Source organism: Salvelinus fontinalis, chromosome 5, assembly GCF_029448725.1.
Source record: "Salvelinus fontinalis isolate EN_2023a chromosome 5, ASM2944872v1, whole genome shotgun sequence".
NCBI lineage: Eukaryota > Metazoa > Chordata > Actinopteri > Salmoniformes > Salmonidae > Salvelinus > Salvelinus fontinalis.
The window spans coordinates 53,994,881-54,013,721 of NC_074669.1; the positions used below are offsets into that span (position 1 = coordinate 53,994,881).

Here is an 18,841-nt window from a genome sequence, read left to right on the forward strand (position 1 = left end):
AAAAGTGTACATTTTTGTGTGACCTTTTATTGTCTCCAGCACAAAGTGCACCTGACTAATGATCTTTCTTGAATTGGATCATCTTTGCCATGGTGAAATACTGAATAACAGCGATGCAAACAACATTTTAGCATTCTATGTTGTTTGTTTCTATGTTTTGGCCGGGTATGGTTCTCAATCAGGGAAAGCTGTCTATCATTGTCTCTGATTGGGAATCATACTTAGGCAGCCTTTTTTCCTTTTGGTAGTTGCGGGTAGTTATCTTTGTTTGTGCACATATAGACTTATGGAGCTTCACGGTCGTTTTTGTTGTATTATTGTTTTGTTGGCGACATTTGCATAATAAAGGAAAAATGTATGCCCACTACGCTGCACCTTGGTCCATTCCATACGACGATCGTGACAGAACTACGCACCACTAAAGGACCAAGCAGCATGGAGATAGGGACTCATGGAGATGGGAGGAGATCCTGGACGGTAAAGTACCCTGGAGGCAGGCTGGGTAATATCGCCGTCCACAGGAGGAGATAAAGGCAGCGAAGGAAGAGCGGCGACGATATGAGGAGGCAAGTCATCGATGGAAGCCCGAGAAGCCACTCCCCCCAAAAATGTTGGGGGGCACACGGAGAGGTTGGCGGAGCTAACTCCCCGTGCTCACGGCAAGGAGCGTGGTACTGGTCAGGCACCGTGTTATGCGGTAAAGTGCATGGTGTCTCCAGTGCGCGTGCACAGCCCGGCGCGCTCGGAGCCAGCTCGGAGCAAGTCCAACGCTAGAGTGGGAATCCAGCCAGGGCAGATTGTGCCAGCTCAGCGCTCTTGGTCTCCGCTGCGCCGTTTCGGCCTCGGGTATCCTGCGCCTGCTCTGCGCACTGTGTCACCAGTGCGCTGTGACAGTTCAGTGCGTCCTGTGCCTGGGCTCCGCACGTGCCGGGCTAGAGTGGGCATTCAGCCATGAGGAGTGGTGCAAGTGTTAAGCACCAGATCTCCAGTGCTCCCCCACAGCCCGGGTCGACCTGTGCCTGCTCCACGGGTCAGTCCGGACCCTTCAGCGACAGTCTCCAGTCCGGAAGCCTTCCGCGACTGTCTCCAGTCCGGAGCCTTCCGCGACGGTCCCCAGTCCGGGGCCTGCGGCGAGGGTCCCCAGTCCGGTGCCTGCGGCGAGGGTCCCCAGTCCGGGGCCTGCGGCGAGGGTCCCCAGTCCGGGGCCTGCAGAGCGGGTTCCCAGTCCGGAGTCGGCGACGAGGGTCCCCGCACCACAGGCGCCACCAAGGGCAGAGGTGGAGCGGGGGCTACGTCCCAAGCCAGAGCCGCCACCGAGGGTAGATGCCCACCTGGACCCTTCCCTATAGGTTCAGGTTTGCGGCCGGGAGTCCGCACCTTTTTTTTTGGGGGGGGGGGGGGGGAATACTGTCACGCCCTGACCTTAGAGAGCCGTTTCATTTCTCTATTTGGTTAGGTCAGGGTGTGATTTGGGGTGGGCATTCTATGTTTGTTTCTATGTTTTGGCGGGATATGGTTCTCAATCAGGGACAGCTGTCTACCGTTGTCTCTGATTGGGAATCTTACTTAGGCAGCCATTTTTCCTTTTGGTAGTAGTGGGTAGTTATCTTCGTTTGTGCACGTACAGTGCAGGTTTTCCTACTTACAAAGCATGTAGAGGTCTGTATTTTTTTATCATAGGTACACTTCAACTGTGAGAGATGGAATCTAAAACAAAAATCCAGAAAATCACATTGTATGATTTTTAGGTAATTCATTTGCATTTTATTGCATGACATAAGTATTTGATCACCTACCAACCAGTAAGAGTTCCGGCTCTCACAGACCTGTTAGTTTTTCTTTAAGAAGCCCTCCTGTTCTCCACTCATTACCTGTATTAACTGCACCTGTTTGAACTCGTTACCTATATAAAAGACATCTGCTCACAGACTCAATCAAAGACTCCAACCTCTCCACAATGGCCAAGACCAGAGAGCTGTGTAAGGACATCAGGGATAAACTTGTAGAGCTGCACAAGGCTGGGATGGGTTACAGGACAATAGGCAAGCAGCTTGGTGAGAAGGCAACAACTGTTGGCGCAATTTTTAGAAAATGGAAGAAGTTCAAGATGACGGTCAATCACCCTCGGTCTGGGGCTCCATGCAAGATCTCACCTCGTGGGGCATCAATGATCATGAGGAAGGTGAGGGACCAGCCCAGAACTACACTGCAGGACCTGGTCAATGACCTGAAGAGAGCTGGGACCACAGTCTCAAAGAAAACAATTAGTAACACACTACGCCGTCATGGATTAAAATCCTGCAGCGCACGCAAGGTCCCCCTGCTCAAGCCAGCGCATGTCCAGGCACCGTCTGAAGTTTGCCAATGACCATCTGGATGATCCAGAGGAGGAATGGGAGAAGGTCATGTGGTCTGATGAGGCAAAAATAGAGCTTTTTGGTCTAAACTCCACTCGCCGTGTTTGGAGGAAGAAGAAGGATGAGTACAACCCCAAGAACACCATCCCAACCGTGAAACATGGAGGTGGAAACATCATTCTTTGGGGATGCTTTTCTGCAAAGGGGACAGGACGACTGCACCGTATTGAGGGGAGGATGGATGGGGCCATGTATCGCGAGATCTTGGCCAACAACCTCCTTTCCTCAGTAAGAGCATTGAAGATGGGTCGTGGCTGGGTCTTCCAGCATGACAACGACCCGAAACACACAGCCAGGGCAACTAAGGAGTGGCTCCGTAAGAAGCATCTCAAGGTCCTGGAGTGGCCTAGCCAGTCTCCAGACCTGAACCCAATAGAAAATCAATGGAGGGAGCTGAAAGTCCGTATTGCTCAGTGACAGCCCCGAAACCTGAAGGATCTGGAGAAGGTCTGTATGGAGGAGTGGGCCAAAATTCCTGCTGCATTGTGTGATCTCTGTAATTGCCAACAAAGGTTTCTGTACCAAATATTATGTTCTGCTTTTCTGATTTATCAAATACTTATGTCATGCAATAAAATGCTAATTAATTACTTAAAAATCATACAATGTGATTTTTTGGATTTTTGTTTTAGATTCAAACAGCTGGAGGCAGGGCTTTCTCCTATAGATCTCCATTTTTATGGAACAGTCTGCCTACCCATGTGAGAGACGCAGACTCGGTCTCAACCTTTAAGTCTTTACTGAAGACTTATCTCTTCAGTAGGTCATATGATTGAGTGTAGTCTGGCCCAGGAGTGTGAAGGTGAACGGAAAGGCTCTGGAGCAACGAACCGCCCTTGCTGTCTCTCCAGGGCCGGGCCCCTCTCTCCACTGGGATTCTCTGCCTCTAACCCTGTTACTGGGGCTGAGTCACTGGCTTGCTGGTGCTCTTTCATGCCGTCCCTAGGAGGAGTGCGTCACTTCAGTGGGTTGAGTTACTGACGTGAACTTCCTGTCTGGGTTGGCGCCCCCCCTTGGTTGTGCTGTGGTGTAGACCTTTGTGGGCTATACTCGGCCTTGTCTCAGGATTGTAAGTTGGTGGTTGAGGATATCCCTCTAGTGGTGTGGGGGCTGTGCTTTGGCAGAGTGGGTGGGGTTATATCCTTCCTGTTTGGCCCTGTCCGGGGGTTTCTTCGGATGGGGCCACAGTGTCTCCTGACCGCTCCTGTCTCAGCCTCCAGTATTTATGCTGCAGTAGTTTATGTGTCGGGGGGCTAGGGTCAGTTGGTTATACCTGGAGTACTTCTCCTGTCTTATCCAGTGTCCTGTGTGAATTTAAGTATGCTCTCTCTAATTCTCTCGTTCTCTCTTTCTCTCTGAGAACCTGAGCCCTAGGACCATACGTCAGGACTACCGGGCATGCTGACACCTTGCTGTCCCCAGTCCGCCCGGCCTTGCTGCTATTCCAGTTTCAACTGTTTCTGCCTGCGGTTACGAAACCCCTACCTGTCCCAGACCTGCTGTTTTCAACTCTTAATGATCGGCTATGAAAAGCCAACTGAGATTTATTCCTGATTATTATTTGACCATGCTTGTCATTTATGAACATTTTGAAAATCTTGGCTCTCTCTAATTTTCTCCTTCTCTCTTTCTCTCGGAGGACCTGAGCCCTAGGACCATACGTCGGGACTACCGGCCGTGGTGACTCCTTGCTGCCCCCAGTCCGCCTGGCCTTGCTGCTATTCCAGTTTCAACTCTTCTGCCTGCGGTTATGGAACCCCTACCTGTCCCAGACCTGCTGTTTTCAACTCTTAATGATCGGCTATGAAAAGCCAACTGAGATTTATTCCTGATTATTATTTGACCATGCTTGTCATTTATGAACATTTTGAAAATCTTGGCTCTCTCTAATTTTCTCCTTCTCTCTTTCTTTCTCTCGGAGGACCTGGGCCCTAGGACCATGCGTCGGGACTGCCGCCCGTGGTGACTCCTTGCTGTCCCCAGTCCGCCTGGCCTTGCTGCTATTCCAGTTTCAGCTGTTCTGCCTGTGGTTATGGAACCGCCACCTGTCCCAGACCTGTTGTTTTTCAACTCTTAATGATCAGCTATGAAAAGCCAACTGAAAATTATTCATGATTATTATTTGACCATGCTTGTCACTTATGAACATTTTTGAACATCTTGGCATAGTTCTGTTATAATCTCCACCCGGCACAGCCAGAAGAGGACTGGCCACCCCTCATAGCCTGGTTCCTCTCTAGGTTTCTTCCTAGGTTTTGGCCTTTCTAGGGAGTTTTTCCTAGCCACCGTGCTTCTACACCCGCATTCTAGCTGTTTGGGGTTTTAGGCTGGGTTTCTGTACAGCACTTCGAGATATTATCTGATGTACGAAGGGCTATATAAAATAAAATTGATTGATTGATTGATTCCGTCTCTCACAGTTGAAGTGTACCTATGATAAAAACGACAGACCTCTACATGCTTTGTAAGTAAGAAAACCTGCAAAATTGGCAGTGTATCAAAAACTTGTTTTCCCCACTGTATGTATATATATATATATATATATATAGTATCATGCATTAGGAAAGTATTCATACACCTACACTTTTTGCACCTTTTGTTACATTACATTTACATATGTATTCAGAGCCCTTTTCTCAGCACTTTGTTGAAGAACCTTTGGCAGCAATTATAGGATTGAGTTTTCTTTGGTATGATGCTACAAGCTTGGCACACCTGTATTTGGGGAGTTTCTCCCATTCTTTCTTGCAGATCCCCTCAAGGTCTGTCAAGTTATATGGGGACAGTAGCTGCACAGCCATTTTTCAGTCTCTCCAGAGATGATCGATCGGATTCAACTCCAAGCTCTGGACATTGAGAGACTTGTCCCATAGCCACTCCTGCATTGTCTTGGCTGTGTCCTTAGGGTCATTGTCCTGTTGGAAGGTGAACCTTCGCCCCAGTCTGAGGTCTTGAGCTCTCTGGAGCAGGCTTTCATCAAGGATCACTCTGTACTTTCTCTGTTCATCTTTCCTTCCATTCTGACTAGTCTCCCAGTCCCTGCCGCTGAAAAACATTGTTGTAGGCTGGCTATGGTTGTTGTGGATGAAACTGTTGTGGATGTTGTAGATGCTGTAGTTGTTGTCAGAGAAGATGTGGTTGTTGTGGCTGTACAGTGCCTTGCACAAGTATTCATCCACCTTGGCTTTTGTTCTATTTAGTTGCATTACAACCTGTAATTTAAATTGATTTTTGTTTGGAACTCATGTAATGTACACACACAAAATAGTCCAAATTGGTGAAGTGAAATGAAATAAATTACTTGTTTCAAAAAATGTGTATGGCATTATTTATTCAAGGGTTGTCAAAGTAATTTCCAAATATTTCAATGTATGCTAAGAGTTGGGTTACAATAAGAAAGAATATATATATATTACTGAATAGACCTTTAGGTTTCCAAGATCATTTTCTAATTTAATTAGTTATTTCATACGATACTAATTTATTACATTATATGACATTATTCATAAGCTATTGCGATATACTAAAACAAATATATATATTAAATAGCAAAACACAACTCATTTACTTTCATTCACACAGTAATCCAGTTTCTGGCATTAGCAGAATTAGCTTCATCACATTACCAGCATTATTTTGTGATTTATTTTCTATTGAGGTCAATTTTGTACAAAACAAAATAGACTAACAGTTTTATACATAATCATAATGATAAGCAATTACTTTAACTAAGCTAGTATTAGCCGTTTCTTAACATCTCTTAATCTTAATAGCAGAAGTTACATATGCCTTTATTGTGGAATTTGTTATACTTAATGGGTTTAATTGAGTCCTAGAGTTATTCTGTTCAGAAGAAATAGATCAGCATGAAAGCAAGTAGTAAAGTGACCATTTCTTGAGGTCTGTTTCTTCCCATAGCGTTGCTGGAGGTATGTGAACCCTCTGTAGTTTTCGTGGCTGCTGCTGGTGTCATTGTCCTGGTGGTTGCAGTAGTCGTAGCAGTAGTCGTAGCAGAGGTCCTAGAAGTAGTTGTAGCACTAGTCGTAGCAGTGGTTGTAGCAGTGGTCGAGGCAGTGGTCGAGGCAGTGGTCGTAGCAGTGGTCGTAGCAGTGGTCCTAGCAGTGGTCCTAGCAGGAGTCGTAGCAGTGGTCGTGGCAGTGGTCGTAGCAGTAGTCGTAGCAGTGGTCGTAGCAGGAGTCGTAGCAGTGGTTGTGGCAGTGGTCGTAGCAGTAGTCGTAGCAGTAGTCGTAGCAGTGGTCGTAGCAGTGGTCGTAGCAGTGGTCGTAGCAGGAGTCGTAGCATTAGTCGTAGCAGTAGTCATAGCATTAGTCATAGCATTAGTTGGGGAGTTCTGGATTTCTGTAAAAAAACAAACAGATTTTTACCATTTAAAAGCCCCTGCAAAGCCTTCCCCAAAGTCTCTCTTCTTGCAAAAATATAAAAGATGTAGGCTTTATAATGATTCATCCTAATCAGGGATGATCAACTGGCGGCCAGCAGCTTCCCTTTAGTATATTTATACAGTACATTCGGAAAGTATTCAGACCCCTTGACTTTTTCCCCATTTTGTTACATTACAGGCTTATTCTAAAATTAATTCAACAGTTTTTTCCCCCTCATCAATCTACTCCCAATACCGCATGATGACAAAGCAGAAACAGGTTTTTAGACATTTAATGTAAAAATAAAAAACAGAAATACCTTATTTACATAAGTATTCAAACCCTTTGCTATGAGACTTGAAATTAAGCTCAGGTGCATCCTGTTTCCATTGATCATCCTTGAGATGTTTCTAAAACTTGATTTTAGTCCACCTGTGGTAAATTAAATTGATTGGACATGATTTGTAAAGACACACACCTGTCTATATAAGGTCTCACAGTTGACAGGGCATGTCAAAGCAAAAACCAAGCCATGAGGTCGAAGGAATTGTCTGTAGAGCTCTGAGACAGGGATGTGTCTAGGCACAACTCTGGAGAAGGGTACCAAAATATTTCTGCAGCATTGAAGGTCCCTAAGAACACAGTGGCCTCCATCATTCCTATATGGAAGAAGTTTGGAACAACAATAAACAAAAACTCTTCCTAGAGCTGGCTGCGCGGCCAAACTGAGTAATCAGGGGAAAAGGGCCTTGGTCAGGGAGGAGACCAAGAACACGATGGTCACTCTGACAGAGCTTTATAGTTCCTCTGTGGAGATGGGAGAACCTTCCAGAAGGACAACCATCTCTGCAGCCTTCCACCAATCAGGCCTTTATGGTAGTGTGGCCAGAAGGAAGCAACTCCTCAGTAAAACAGCCCGCTTGGAGTTAGTCAAAAGGCACCTAAAGACTCTCAAACCATGAGAAACAAGATTATCTGATCTGATGAAACCAATATTGTATTCTTTGGCCTAAATGCCAAGCGTCTTGTCTGGAGGAAACCTAACACCATCCCTATGGTGAAGCATGGTGGTGGCAGCATGGATGTTTTTCAGCAGCAGCGGACACTCTCCAAATACAGGTGTGCCAAGCTTGTAGAGTCATACCCAAGAAGACACAAGGCTATAATTGCTGCCAAAGGTGCTTCAACAACTTATTGAGTAAAGGATCTGAATACTTATGTAAATGTGATATTCAGTGTTTGATTTTTAAAACATTTGCAAAACTTTCTTAACCCGTTTTTGCTTTGTCATTATGTGTGAATATTGATGAGGGGAAAAAACGATTTAACCTCTATGGGATCGGTGTGCCTAAATTGTGACAGTTGTTGCTCAATATGCAATAATGTGACTAGAATGACTTTGTAAACAAAAGCCAATTCCGGGACATCGACATGTGTTATATTGGCAGAAATCTTAAAATGTTGTTAATCGAACTGCAGTGTCCCATTTACAGCATCTATTACAGCAAAAAATACCATGCTATTATTTTGAGGATAGTGCACAACAAAAAAACAAATCACAGAAACTGGTTTGGTACATTCACCTCTGAAGGTAAATAATGTACTTACATTCATTCATATTGCTCTGATTTATCATCCTGAGGGTCCCAGACATAAAATGTAGCATAGTTTTGTTTGATAAAATCCCTTTTTATATTCAAATGAAGGAACTGGGTTCTACAGTTTGACCCCACTGCTGTCATTTTAGAATAAGACTGTAAGCGTGTCACGCCCTGGCCTTAGTATTCTTTGTTTTCTTTATTATTTTAGTTAGGTCAGGGTGTGACATGGGGAATGTTTATGTTTTGTTGGTTTTGGGTGTTTATATGGTAAAGGGGTTATGGGGTGTAGTATATGGGTTTGTGTTGAGTGTAGATGTCTAGCGTTGTCTATGTATGTTTAGTTATCTAGGAGAGTCTATGGTTACCTGAATGAGTTCCCAATTAGAGACAGCTGATTTCGGTTGTCTCTGATTGGGAGCCTTATTTAGGGTAGCCATAGGCTCTCATTGGTGGTGAGTAATTGTCTATGTAGAACGTTTGTAGCCTGTATGTATGTGCACAACGTTTGTAGCTTCACGATCGTTTTCTTGTTTTGTTTTGTATTAAGTGTTTCGTGTATTTTTTTCGTCATCTTTTAAAATAAAAGAGGATGGCTTATTTTCCAACTGCTGCATTTTGGTCCGTCAATCCCCCACACGATCGTGACAAAGCGTAACAAAATGTGGAAAACATCAAGGGGTTGAATAATTTCTGAATGCACTGTAGATATATACACAGTATATTTAAGGACTCAGTCAGAGTCTCAACTTACTGTTCAGCATTAGAATAATAGAATATACAAGGTCACATTTTTTATCTCCGTCCCATGGCAAAATGTTTAGATTTGCAGCAAATTTGGTTTAATGGCAAATGTGGTATGTGGGTATGAAGACACACCAGCCACTGCAACCTCTCACGTTTTTCAATCAAAGTTGCCCATTCCTGATTCAAATAATCAGTGATGCAAACCAGAGAACCATAATCATTTTTGCACACATCTACGGGTAAAGATAGTCTTATAAGAGACTACCATGATTGAAATGATTTTGAAATGAAAAGATAGACCTTTAAATGAGGTACAGTATTTCAAGTGTGATGTAATTTGGTCACAACTGATGAAACCAGAGCTGGTAAATAAGCTTTGGGCATACAAAACAACAACAACAATTTCCGTGTCACAGACAGAAATATTGCTTCAAGCAATCATCTGTGTGTTAAGATTCATCCTTACCAGCTTTGATACTGCCAGGAATAACATCTAAGAAAACCTTGTACATGTTGATGGATGTCTTGAGGGATTCCACTACATCTGTAATGTTAGGGACCACTGACTGATTTGTGAAGAACAACTTGGTTGTCGCACCTACAGACCCAGACCTAAAAATCAAAGAAGTAGAATGTATGTGAATATGATAAAAGTTATTATTATTGGTTGTAGTAGTATTAGTACTTTTAAATAATGGTAAACGTAAATAACACACTTGTTTTAGCTGCAAGTAACTTGTAGAAATATGGACCAAAATGAAAACTGAACATACCAGAAACTGATGATGATGCATCTGAGGAAGATTTCAGGATATAAATTTTTGTATCCTCGAGTCAACTGTAGAAAGATATCAGAGGGCATAATGAGTATTTTAAGGACAAAGAATGTGTACTAGATACTAATAACTCTCAAGCAAGATATTTTTGTAAATGTCCATTTCAATATTTCTATTAATGACAAACTTTTACCTCAGTTGTGACATTTAAAGCCAAAGTAATGTAATCCAAGGAACTTGAATTTCCGTAGGCTTCGATAAACGTACGGTACATCCGGAACTTTAGAATAAGTACACCTTCATTTGACGTTGGAGGGTTTGTGGATGCGGTGGTTGGGGAAACAGTTGTTGTTGTCTTAGCAGCTGTAGTTGACGTTGGTGCAGCTGTAGCTGTGGTAGTTACAGCAGCTGTGGTTGTTGTGGCTGAAACGTTGGTTGTTGTGTGGTGGGAGTTGGTGATCTTTGCAGCAACTGTGGTTGTCGATGGTGAAGCTGTGAGTGTAGTGGGAGCTGCTGTGGTTGATGTTGGCACTGCTGTGGTTGTTGTGGGAGCAGTTGTAGTTGTTGTAGGGGTGGCTGTTGTCATAGCAGCAGCTGGGGATGTTAGTGTAAATGTTGTGGTTGTGGGAGCTGCTGTGGTTGTCGTTGGTGAATCTGTGGTTGTCGTGGGAGCAGCTGTGGTAGCTGTGGATGCAGCTGTGGATGTCTTTGGAGCACCTGTGATTGTTGTGAGGTTAGGTGTAGTTCTGGTAGGGCTAGTAGGGGTGGTTGTTACAGAAGCTTTTGTTGTTGCTGTTGTTGTTGTTATGGCAGTTGTTGTTGTAGAGGGAGCCACTGTGGTTGTTGTTGGAGCTGCTGTTGTTGGAGCCATTGTTGTTGTATGAGAAACTTTAGGTGTTGTTTGTGCAGCTGTGGCTGTTGTTGGAGAAGCTGTTGTTGCTGTAGGTGCAGCTGTGGTTGTCGAAGGTGGCGCTGAGGTCGATGTAGAAGCATTTGTGGTCGCTGTAGGTGGAGCTGTGGTTGTCGTTGGGGCAGCTGTGGTTGTAGGAGCAGCTGGGGTTGTTGTTGGTGCTTCTGTTGTTGTTGGAGCTGTTGTTGTTGAAGCCATTGTTGTTTTAACAGAAGCAGTTGTTGACGTTGGTGCAGCTGTGGTTGTTGTTGGAGAAGCTGTTGTTGCTGTAGGTGCAGCTGTGGTTGTTGTGGGAGCAGCTGGGGTTGTTGTTGAAGCTGCTGTTGTAGGTGCTACAGTAGTTGTAACAAGAGTTGTAGTTGCCGTTGGTGCAGCTGTGGTTGTCGACGGTGAAGCTGAGATTGTTGTGGAAGCAGCTGTGGTCGCTGTAGGTGGAGCTGTGGTTGTCGTTGGTGCAGCTGTGGCTGTTGTGGAAGCAGTTTGGGTTATTGTTGGAGCTGCTGTTGCTGTAAGAGCCATTGTAGTTGTATCAGAAACTTTAGGTGTTGTTTGTGCAGCTGTGGCTGTTGTTGGAGAAGCTGTTGTTGCTGTAGGTGCAGCTGTGGTTGTCAAAGGTGACGCTGAGGTCGATGTGGAAGCATCTGTGGTCGCTGTAGGTGAAGCTGTGGTTGTCGTTGTTGCAGCTGTGGTTGTTGTGGGAGCAGATGGGGTTGTTTTTGGAGCTTCTGCTGTTGTTGGAGCCATTGTTGTTGTTGAAGCCATTGTTGTTGTAACAGAAACAGTTGTTGACGTTGGTGCAGCTGTGGTTGTTGTGGGAGAAGCTGTTGCTGTAGCTGCAGCTGTGGTTGTTGAAGTTGACGCTGAGGTCGATGTGAAAGCATCTGTGGTCGCTGTAGGTGGAGCTATGGTTGTCGTTGGTGCAGCTGAGGTCATTGTGGAAGTGTCAGTTGTCGCTGTAGGTGCAGCTGTGGTTGTCAAAGGTGATGCTGAGGTCGATGTCGAAGCATCTGTGGTCGCTGTAGGTGGAGCTGTGGTTATTGTTGGTGCAACTGTGGTTGTAGGAGCAGCTGGGGTTGTTGTTAGTGCTTCTGTTGTTGTTGGAGCTGCTGTTGTTTTTGAATCCATTGTTGTTGTAACAGAAACAGTTGTTGACGTTGGTGCATCTGTGGTTGTTGTGAGAGAAGCTGTTGCTGTAAGTGCAGCTGTGGCTGTTGTTGGAGAAGATGTTGTTGCTGTAGGTGCAGCTGTGGTTGTCGAAGGTGATGCTGAGGTCGATGTGGAAGCATCTGTGGTCGCTGTAGGTGGAGCTGTGGTTATTGTTGGTGCAACTGTGGTTGTTGTGGGAGCAGCTGGGGTTGTTGTTGGTGCTTCTGTTGTTGTTGGAGCTGCTGTTATTGTTGAAGCCATTGTTGTTGTAACAGAAACAGTTGTTGACGTTGGAGCATCTGTGGTTGTTGTGAGAGAAGCTGTTGCTGTTAGTGCAGCTGTGGCTGTTGTTGGAGAAGATGTTGTTGCTGTAGGTGCAGCTGTGGTTGTCGAAGGTGATGCTGAGGTCGATGTGGAAGCATCTGTGGTCGCTGTAGGTGCAGCTGTGTTTGTTGTGGGAGAAGCAGTTGCTGTAGGTGCAGCTGTGGTTGTTGAAGGTGACACTGAGGTCGATGTCGAAGCATCTGTGATCGCTGTAGGTGGAGCTGTGGTTATTGTTGGTGGAACTGTGGTTGTTGTAGGAGCAGCTGGGGTTGTTGTTGGAGAAGCTGTTGCTGTAGGTGTACCTGTGGTTGTTGAAGGTGGCGCTGAGGTCGACGTGGAAGTATCTGTGGTCACAGTAGGTGGAGCTGTGGTTATTGTTGGTGCAACTGTGTTTGTTGTGGGAGCAGCTGGGGTTGTTGTTGAAGCTGCTGTTGTTGTAGGAGCTACTGTAGTTGTAACAAGAGCTGTAGTTGCCGTTGGTGCAGCTGTGGTTGTCGACGGTGAAGCTGAGATTGTTGTGGAAGCAGCTGTGGTCGCTGTAGGTGGAGCTGTGGTTGTCGTTGGTGCAGCTGTGGCTGTTGTGGAAGCAGCTGGGGTTATTGTTGGAGCTGCTGTTGCTGTAAGAGCCATTGTAGTTGTATCAGAAACGTTAGTTGTCGTTTGTGCAGCTGTGGCTGTTGTTGGAGAAGCTGTTGTTGCTGTAGGTGCAGCTGTGGTAGTCGAAGGTGACGCTGAGGTCGATGTGGAAGCATCTGTGGTTGCTGTAGGTGGAGCTGTGGTTGTCGTTGGTGCAGCTGTGGTTGTTGTGGGAGAAGCCGTTGCTGTAGGTGCAGCTGTGGTTGTTGTGGGAGAAGCTGTTGCTGTAGGTGCACCTGTGGTTGTTGAAGGTGGCGCTGAGGTGGATGTGAAAGCATCTGTGGTCGCTGTAGGTGGAGCTGTGGTTGTCGTGTGTGCAGCTGAGGTCATTGTGGAAGTGTCAGTTGTCGCTGTAGGTGGAGCTGTGGTTGTTGTTGGTGCATCTGTGGTTGTTGTGGGAGCAGCTGGGGTTGTTGTTGGTGCTTCTGTTGTTGTTGGAGCTGCTGTTGTTGTTGAAGCCATTGTTGTTGTAACAGAAACAGTTGTTGACGTTGGTGCATCTGTGGTTGTTGTGAGAGAAGCTGTTGCTGTAGGTGCAGCTGTGGTTGTTGAAGGTGATTCTGAGGTCGATGTGGAAGCATCTGTGGTCGCTGTAGGTGCATCTGTGGTTGTTGTGGGAGCAGCTGGGGTTGTTGTTGGTGCTTCTGTTGTTGTTGGAGCTGCTGTTGTTGTTGAATCCATTGTTGTTGTAACAGAAACAGTTGTTGCCGTTGGTGCAGCTGCGGTTGTTGTTGGAGAAGCTGTTGCTGTAGGTGTACCTGTGGTTGTTGAAGGTGACGCTGAGGTCGACGTGGAAGTATCTGTGGTCGCAGTAGGTGGAGCTGTGGTTATTGTTGGTGCAACTGTGGTTGTTGTGGGAGCAGCTGGGGTTGTTGTTGAAGCTGCTGTTGTTGTAGGAGCTACTGTAGTTGTAACATGAGCTGTAGTTGCCGTTGGTGCAGCTGTGGTTGTCGACGGTGAAGCTGAGATTGTTGTGGAAGTAGCTGTGGTCGCTGTAGGTGGAGCTGTGGTTGTCGTTGGTGCAGCTGTGGCTGTTGTTGGAGAAGCTGTTGTTGCTGTAGGTGCAGCTGTGGTTGTCGAAGGTGACGCTGAGGTCGATGTGGAAGCATCTGTGGTTGCTGTAGGTGGAGCTGTGGTTGTCGTTGGTGCAGCTGTGGTTGTTGTGGGAGAAGCCGTTGCTGTAGGTGCAGCTGTGGTTGTTGTGGGAGAAGCTGTTGCTGTAGGTGCACCTGTGGTTGTTGAAGGTGGCGCTGAGGTGGATGTGAAAGCATCTGTGGTCGCTGTAGGTGGAGCTGTGGTTGTCGTGTGTGCAGCTGAGGTCATTGTGGAAGTGTCAGTTGTCACTGTAGGTGGAGCTGTGGTTGTTGTTGGTGCAACTGTGGTTGTTGTGGAAGCAGTTGGGGTTATTGTTGGTGCTTCTGTTGTTGTTGGAGCTGCTGTTGTTGTTGAAGCCATTGTTGTTGTAACAGAAACAGTTGTTGACGTTGGTGCATCTGTGGTTGTTGTGAGAGAAGCTGTTGCTGTAAGTGCAGCTGTGGCTGTTGTTGGAGAAGATGTTGTTGCTGTAGGTGCAGCTGTGGTTGTCGAAGGTGATGCTGAGGTCGATGTGTAAGCATCTGTGGTTGCTGTAGGTGCAGCTGTGGTTGTTGTGGGAGAAGCTGTTGCTGTAGGTGCACCTGTGGTTGTTGAAGGTGGCGCTGAGGTGGATGTGAAAGCATCTGTGGTCGCTGTAGGTGGAGCTGTGGTTGTCGTGTGTGCAGCTGAGGTCATTGTGGAAGTGTCAGTTGTCGCTGTAGGTGGAGCTGTGGTTGTTGTTGGTGCATCTGTGGTTGTTGTGGGAGCAGCTGGGGTTGTTGTTGGTGCTTCTGTTGTTGTTGGAGCTGCTGTTGTTGTTGAAGCCATTGTTGTTGTAACAGAAACAGTTGTTGACGTTGGTGCATCTGTGGTTGTTGTGAGAGAAGCTGTTGCTGTAGGTGCAGCTGTGGTTGTTGAAGGTGATTCTGAGGTCGATGTGGAAGCATCTGTGGTCGCTGTAGGTGCATCTGTGGTTGTTGTGGGAGCAGCTGGGGTTGTTGTTGGTGCTTCTGTTGTTGTTGGAGCTGCTGTTGTTGTTGAATTCATTGTTGTTGTAACAGAAACAGTTGTTGCCGTTGGTGCAGCTGCGGTTGTTGTTGGAGAAGCTGTTGCTGTAGGTGTACCTGTGGTTGTTGAAGGTGACGCTGAGGTCGACGTGGAAGTATCTGTGGTCGCAGTAGGTGGAGCTGTGGTTATTGTTGGTGCAACTGTGGTTGTTGTGGGAGCAGCTGGGGTTGTTGTTGAAGCTGCTGTTGTTGTAGGAGCTACTGTAGTTGTAACATGAGCTGTAGTTGCCGTTGGTGCAGCTGTGGTTGTCGACGGTGAAGCTGAGATTGTTGTGGAAGTAGCTGTGGTCGCTGTAGGTGGAGCTGTGGTTGTCGTTGGTGCAGCTGTGGCTGTTGTTGGAGAAGCTGTTGTTGCTGTAGGTGCAGCTGTGGTTGTCGAAGGTGACGCTGAGGTCGATGTGGAAGCATCTGTGGTTGCTGTAGGTGGAGCTGTGGTTGTCGTTGGTGCAGCTGTGGTTGTTGTGGGAGAAGCCGTTGCTGTAGGTGCAGCTGTGGTTGTTGTGGGAGAAGCTGTTGCTGTAGGTGCACCTGTGGTTGTTGAAGGTGGCGCTGAGGTGGATGTGAAAGCATCTGTGGTCGCTGTAGGTGGAGCTGTGGTTGTCGTGTGTGCAGCTGAGGTCATTGTGGAAGTGTCAGTTGTCACTGTAGGTGGAGCTGTGGTTGTTGTTGGTGCAACTGTGGTTGTTGTGGAAGCAGTTGGGGTTATTGTTGGTGCTTCTGTTGTTGTTGGAGCTGCTGTTGTTGTTGAAGCCATTGTTGTTGTAACAGAAACAGTTGTTGACGTTGGTGCATCTGTGGTTGTTGTGAGAGAAGCTGTTGCTGTAAGTGCAGCTGTGGCTGTTGTTGGAGAAGATGTTGTTGCTGTAGGTGCAGCTGTGGTTGTCGAAGGTGATGCTGAGGTCGATGTGTAAGCATCTGTGGTTGCTGTAGGTGCAGCTGTGGTTGTTGTGGGAGAAGCAGTTGCTGTAGGTGCAGCTGTGGTTGTTGAAGGTGACACTGCGGTCGATGTCGAAGCATCTGTGATCGCTGTAGGTGGAGCTGTGGTTATTGTTGGTGCAACTGTGGTTGTTGTAGGAGCAGCTGGGGTTGTTGTTGGTGCTTCTGTTGTTGTTGGAGCTACTGTTGTTGTTGAATCCATTGTTGTTGTAACAGAAACAGTTGTTGACGTTGGTGCAACTGCGGTTGTTGTTGGAGAAGCTGTTGCTGTAGGTGTACCTGTGGTTGTTGAAGGTGACGCTGAGGTCGACGTGGAAGCATCTGTTGTCGCAGTAGGTGGAGCTCTGGTTATTGTTGGTGCAACTGTGGTTGTTGTGGTAGCAGCTGGGGTTGTTGTTGGTGCTTCTGTTGTTGTTGGAGCTGCTGTTGTTGTTGAAGCCATTGTTGTTGTAACAGAAACAGTTGTTGACGTTGGTGCATAAGTGGTTGTTGTGAGAGAAGCTGTTGCTGTAAGTGCAGCTGTGGCTGTTGTTGGAGAAGATGTTGTTGCTGTAGGTGCAGCTGTGGTTGTCGAAGGTGATGCTGAGGTCGATGTGGAAGCATCTGTGGTCGCTGTAGGTGGAGCTGTGGTTATTGTTGGTGCAACTGTGGTTGTTGTGGGAGAAGATGTTGTTGCTGTAGGTGCAGCTGTGGTTGTCGAAGGTGATGCTGAGGTCGATGTGGAAGAATCTGTGGTTGCTGTAGGTGGAGCTGTGGTTATTGTTGGTGCAACTGTGGTTGTTGTGGGAGCAGCTGGGGTTGTTGTTGGTGCTTCTGTTGTTGTTGGAGCTGCTGTTGTTGTTGTGGAAGCAATTGGGGTTATTGTTGGAGCTGCTGTAAGAGCCATTGTAGTTGTATCAGAAACGTTAGTTGTCGTTTGTGCAGCTGTGGCTGTTGTTGGAGAAGCTGTTGTTGCTGTAGGTGAAGCTGTGGTTGTCAAAGGTGATGCTGAGGTCGATGTCGAAGCATCTGTGGTCGCTGTCGGTGGAGCTGTGGTTATTGTTGGTGCAGCTGTGGTTGTCGAATGTGAAGCTGAGGTCATTGTGGAAGTGTCAGTTGTCGTTGTAGGTGGAGCTGTGGTTGTCGTTGGTGCAGCTGTGATTGTTGTTGGTGCTTCTGTTGTTGTTGGAGCTGCTGTTGTTGTTGAAGCCATTGGTGTTGTATCAGAAACTGTTGTTGGTGCAGCTGTGGTTGTTGTGGGAGAAGCTGTTGCTGTAGGTGCAGCTGTGGTTGTTGAAGGTGACGCTGAGGTCGATGTCGAAGCATCTGTGGTCGCTGTAGGTGGAGCTGTGGTTATTGTAGGTGCAACTGTGGTTGTTGTAGGAGCAGCTGGGGTTGTTGTTGGTGCTTGTGTTGTTGTTGGAGCTGCTGTTGTTTTTGAATCCATTGTTGTTGTAACAGAAACAGTTGTTGACGTTGGTGCAGCTGTGGCTGTTGTTGGAGAAGCTGTTGTTGCTGTAGGTGCAGCTGTGGTTGTCGAAGGTGACGCTGAGGTCGATGTGGAAGCATCTGTGGTCGCTGTAGGTGCAGCTGTGGTTGTTGTGGGAGAAGCTGTGGTTGTTGTGGAAGCAGCTGGGGTTATTGTTGGAGCTGCTGTTGCTGTTAAAGCCATTGTAGTTGTATCAGAAACTTTAGGTGTTGTTTGTGCAGCTGTGGCTGTTGTTGGAGAAGCTGTTGTTGATGTAGGTGCAGCTGTGGTTGTCGAAGGTGACGCTGAGGTCGATGTGGAAGCATCTGTGGTCGCTTTAGGTGGAGCTGTGGTTGTCGTTGGTGCAGCTGTGGTTGTAGGAGCAGCTGGGGTTGTTAGTGGTGCTTCTGTTGTTGTTGGAGCTGCTGTTGTTGTTAAAGCCATTGTTGTTGTAACAGAAACAGTTGTTGACGTTGGTGAAGCTGTGGTTGTTGTGGGAGAAGCTGTTGCTGTAGGTGCAGCTGTTGTTGTTGAAGGTGACGCTGAGGTCGATATGGAAGCATCTGTGGTTGCTGTAGGTGGAGCTGTGGTGATTGTTGGTGCAACTGTGTTTGTTGTAGGAGCAGCTGGGGTTGTTGTTGGTGCTTCTGTTGTTGTTGTGGGAGAAGCAGTTGCTGTAGGTGCAGCTGTGGTTGTTGAAGGTGACACTGCGGTCGATGTCGAAGCATCTGTGATCGCTGTAGGTGGAGCTGTGGTTATTGTTGGTGCAACTGTGGTTGTTGTAGGAGCAGCTGGGGTTGTTGTTGGTGCTTCTGTTGTTGTTGGAGCTGCTGTTGTTGTTGAATCCATTGTTGTTGTAACAGAAACAGTTGTTGACGTTGGTGCAGCTGCGGTTGTTGTTGGAGAAGCTGTTGCTGTAGGTGAACCTGTGGTTGTTGAAGGTGACGCTGAGGTCGACGTGGAAGTATCTGTGGTCGCAGTAGGTGGAGCCGTGGTTATTGTTGGTGCAACTGTGGTTGTTGTGGGAGCAGCTGGGGTTTTTGTTGAAGCTGCTGTTGTTGTAAGAGCTACTATAGTTGTAACAAGAGCTGTAGTTGCCGTTGGTGCAGCTGTGGTTGTCGACGGTGAAGCTGAGATTGTTGTGGAAGCAGCTGTGGTCGCTGTAGGTGGAGCTGTGGTTGTCGTTGGTGCAGCTGTGGCTGTTGTGGAAGCAGTTGGGGTTATTGTTGGAGCTGCTGTTGCTGTAAGAGCCATTGTAGTTGTATCAGAAACGTTGGTTGTCGTTTGTGCAGCTGTGGCTGTTGTTGGAGAAGCTGTTGTTGCTGTAGGTGCAGCTGTGGTTGTCGAAGGTGACGCTGAGGTCGATATGGAAGCATCTGTG

The 18,841-nt window shown here is 46.9% G+C and overlaps 1 protein-coding gene across 1 annotated transcript; it reads right to left on the reverse strand.

Annotated features, from left to right (window-relative positions):
• Positions 1–770: 770 nt before the first annotated feature.
• LOC129856117 (mucin-5AC-like) lies at positions 771–14,207 on the reverse strand. Its single transcript, XM_055924223.1, has 9 exons — positions 14,155–14,207; positions 13,695–13,928; positions 13,173–13,256; positions 12,603–12,917; positions 12,448–12,542; positions 11,690–12,377; positions 11,194–11,336; positions 10,324–11,066; positions 771–932 (listed from the first exon to the last, which is right to left on the reverse strand). The coding sequence occupies exons 1-9, from the start codon at positions 14,205–14,207 to the stop codon at positions 771–773; spliced, it is 2,517 nt and encodes an 838-aa protein (XP_055780198.1).
• Positions 14,208–18,841: the final 4,634 nt, after the last annotated feature.

Bases quoted from the DNA above. Each gene is read 5' to 3' on its own strand.
- LOC129856117 (XM_055924223.1), bottom strand. From the start codon at position 14,207: ATGCTTTCACATCCACCTCAGCGCCACCTTCAACAACCACAGGTGCAC. The intron at 12,918-13,172 runs GTGCACCTACAG...TGGCTCTTACAG, and splicing joins GCCACCTTCAACAACCACAG to CAACAGCAGCTCCAACAATA. The intron at 12,543-12,602 runs GTACACCTACAG...CAACAACCACAG, and splicing joins GCCACCTTCAACAACCACAG to TTCCACCAACAATAACCACA.